General features: G+C 32.6%; 1 protein-coding gene across 1 annotated transcript; it reads left to right on the forward strand.

The window, feature by feature from the left end:
• The first annotated feature begins 209 nt into the window (after window positions 1-209).
• Window positions 210-1,738, forward strand: LOC128621058 (olfactory receptor 56A4-like). Its single transcript, XM_053646537.1, has one exon. The coding sequence runs from the start codon at window positions 737-739 to the stop codon at window positions 1,736-1,738; it is 1,002 nt and encodes a 333-aa protein (XP_053502512.1). The 5' UTR covers window positions 210-736.
• The last annotated feature ends 1,441 nt before the right edge of the window (window positions 1,739-3,179 follow it).

A 3,179-nucleotide genomic window follows, 5' to 3' on the forward strand; every position in this document is an offset into this window, starting at 1 on the left:
GTCTAATCCCCGCTTCATGGGAATTACTTAGTGGTATACTGCTGCAGGAAGCTTTCACTGCTGCTACCTAGTGTCAATGTATATTTGAACAAGACTATATTGTGAATGTTAGAGGGGAAGATGTTCCAAGTTTAAAAGGGACATGTGGATCAACGTTTTAAAACCCCACCTATAGCAAAACCTGCTTAATTATACAAAACAACATTCAAATAGAACATACAGCATGCTTTATTATATGATTCGATATTATAGTATTATATTTACTTCAAACAAATACATCCATGTGCAAAATACATTAAAAACCTTCTCCATTTCATGCTCCCAAATACAGACTTGCACAATATCCTCATCATATTACTTGTTTGTTTGTTTGATCTTTTGCTTTTGTTTTTTACTGCAGGCCACTGTTAGTGTCAAAGCTCCAAGGATACCTCACAAACCCACAATCCAATGTAACCTAGCATCAACAACTGTGATTTGAAAAACATTTGACCTGTGGGATAATGTTAACATGCAGAAATCTAAATATTTAAGTCTCTGGGTAGATAAATGAGTGGTGAAAATGAACACCCTCACCTCAGATGTGTTCAGTTTGTGGATATCATGATGCTGTGGCACCTTCACTGAATTAGTTGTCATCCTACTTAGTCTTATCAGTTTGTTCTAGGTAAGAAAGCGTAGTTGTAGTAAAACAAAAATAATTTCCGATGTTAAATGTCTTAACTAGTATTTTGTTATGTTGTTTCTTCCAGGTCTTGAAGTTATAATGGGGGGAGACACATATCTTAATAATTCAAATTTAACACGTTTTATGACTATTCTGACCATGGAATCATTGGACATACCTCCATCCAGTGCTTCTTCAATATTCGTTTTTGGTATCATCACATACTGTTTAATTTTGTTCTTCCAGTCCATGCTACTTGTGACTATTCTTGTAAAAAGGGATCTGCATAAACCAATGTACATACTGCTGTTTAATTTGTCCGTATGTGACCTTATGGGAGCTACGGCTTTTTTCCCACAAATGGTTTGCAGTATACTGTCTCAGAGCAGAGAAATATCCTACCCTACCTGTGCGTTACAAGGCATCCTAATTCACCTCTATCTATGTGGATCACTTTTATTTCTCACTGTTATGGCATATGACAGATACGTTGCCATTTGTAAGCCTTTGAGATACCACAATCTGATGACACAAGGTACCTTGGTGAAACTTATTTTTATGGTCTGGTCCATAGATGTTGTTATAATTGGGTCTGTATTTACACTCACAATGAGCAAAGAAATTTGCAGGACAAACATAGTGGACATGTACTGCAATAATCCTTCTTTAATGAAGTTAAGCTGTGAGGATATGAGAGCAATTAACTATTATGGCTTGTTTACTATAGGTCTTGTACAAGGCCCTTCCATACTGATAGTGTCATTATCATATATCAAAATCCTAATGATCTGTATTTCTACAAAACAGGAAAAATCTATAAGTAAGGCAATGCAAACCTGTGGGACGCATTTAATTGTTTTTCTGAGTTTTGAGATTAACACATTCTTACTACTGATTTCACACAGGTTAGATGCAGTATCTCCACACTTAAGAAGAGCCTTTGGTGTATCAGTTGTTATCTTTCCTCCCATTCTTAACCCTCTAATTTACGGGTTAAAAACAAGGGAAATTCGACAAGTGATATTTAAGTTTTTACAAAGAAAGATTTCTTCTAACAGAAAACTAAACTAAAAGCATATGCATATCCTTTTTTAAATATACTTATCTTAAATAAGTTAAGCTGAACAAAATAACTAGTCTGAGCTGAAATGATGTACTAATATAGTCGTAGCAGTGCACTAATATAGCATCTACTCCTGTTATTCAATCAATTTAATTCATATAGTGAATAAAATATATACAGTTCCTTATAGAAATGATCTAAATAGAAATGATTTACATCTAAACCAGAACTTTCAATCACCTACATAATTCTCTGTGACATTATGAAGGTCAGTATTAATACAGAATAGTTTTTGGAACATTATTTCCAACAGTGAAGGAAATTAAATTGATTGAAGTGCAGTTCATTATTTGATGTTGAATGAATCATCATGCCTATCACTGTTTTTCTTTCTTTCTTTTTTTATCATTGGTAAATGTCATCTGGCTCATGAGATTTTTATATGCAATTCTCTAAAGGTACATTCTACTCATGAGAAATTAAGAAAACAATGTGTGGCTGTACCATAATAAAGCTGTCATGAGCTGAAGACATTTCTGTTCTTTAAACACCCATAATGTGACTTTCATAAGTCAGCTGTGGTGTTCTAAAATACTACAAGACAAATAATCACATAATTTTAAATTTAGTGTTACTGGAAACACACCTTAAACTACTGACACTTTTAAAGAACGAGACATCAGTAACTAATTTTACATGGTGCATACTGATGAGAAATACTATTTATTATTATAAATCTACACTGAAATGTACATGTTCATTTTATTAAGATATTTGTCAGAATCTTTAATCCAGAACGACTTGCAGAAAATACTTTTTACCTTAGATGTATGCTTTTGTACTGAACCTCATTATGTTAGCTATCACAATTTGGCCCTTGTCAAAGTCACCCGGATCCTTACACTTGCCCATTTTTTCTGCTTCAAGACTATTCACTTGCTGCCTAATATATTCCATCCTTTGACAGGTGCCATTTTAATGAGATAATCAATGTTATTCACTTCAACTGTCAGTGCTTTTAATGTTATGGATAATTGGTGTATACTGTTTAGTAATCTCTATCTTTCTTTCACAAGCAGTTACAGATTAGCCATATTCTAAGACAAACACTTATGGCAATTCATTACAGGTAGAAATTATTCTGGTCACATCAATTCCTGATATGTGTCAATTTTTATTATGATATATGTCAATTTAATTTAAACGTAATAAACTATACTAAATTAAGTGTATACATGAGTACTATTGTGTGTTTTTAAACAGTTTTTCTCAAATTCACGTTTTTCTATGTTCAGAATCAAAAATCTCAGTTTTCAGATAACCATTAGTCATCAGAGGAAAATGATTATTGATTAATTTACATTAGATTTTATACTGAAAATTGATTTAAAAAAAAAAAGTGCGAACATTCTCCATTAAAACATAAAGACTCTAATTTCTGTAAAAGTC

This window comes from Ictalurus furcatus, chromosome 17 (genome assembly GCF_023375685.1).
Source record: "Ictalurus furcatus strain D&B chromosome 17, Billie_1.0, whole genome shotgun sequence".
In the NCBI taxonomy this organism is placed as follows: Eukaryota; Metazoa; Chordata; class Actinopteri; order Siluriformes; family Ictaluridae; genus Ictalurus; species Ictalurus furcatus.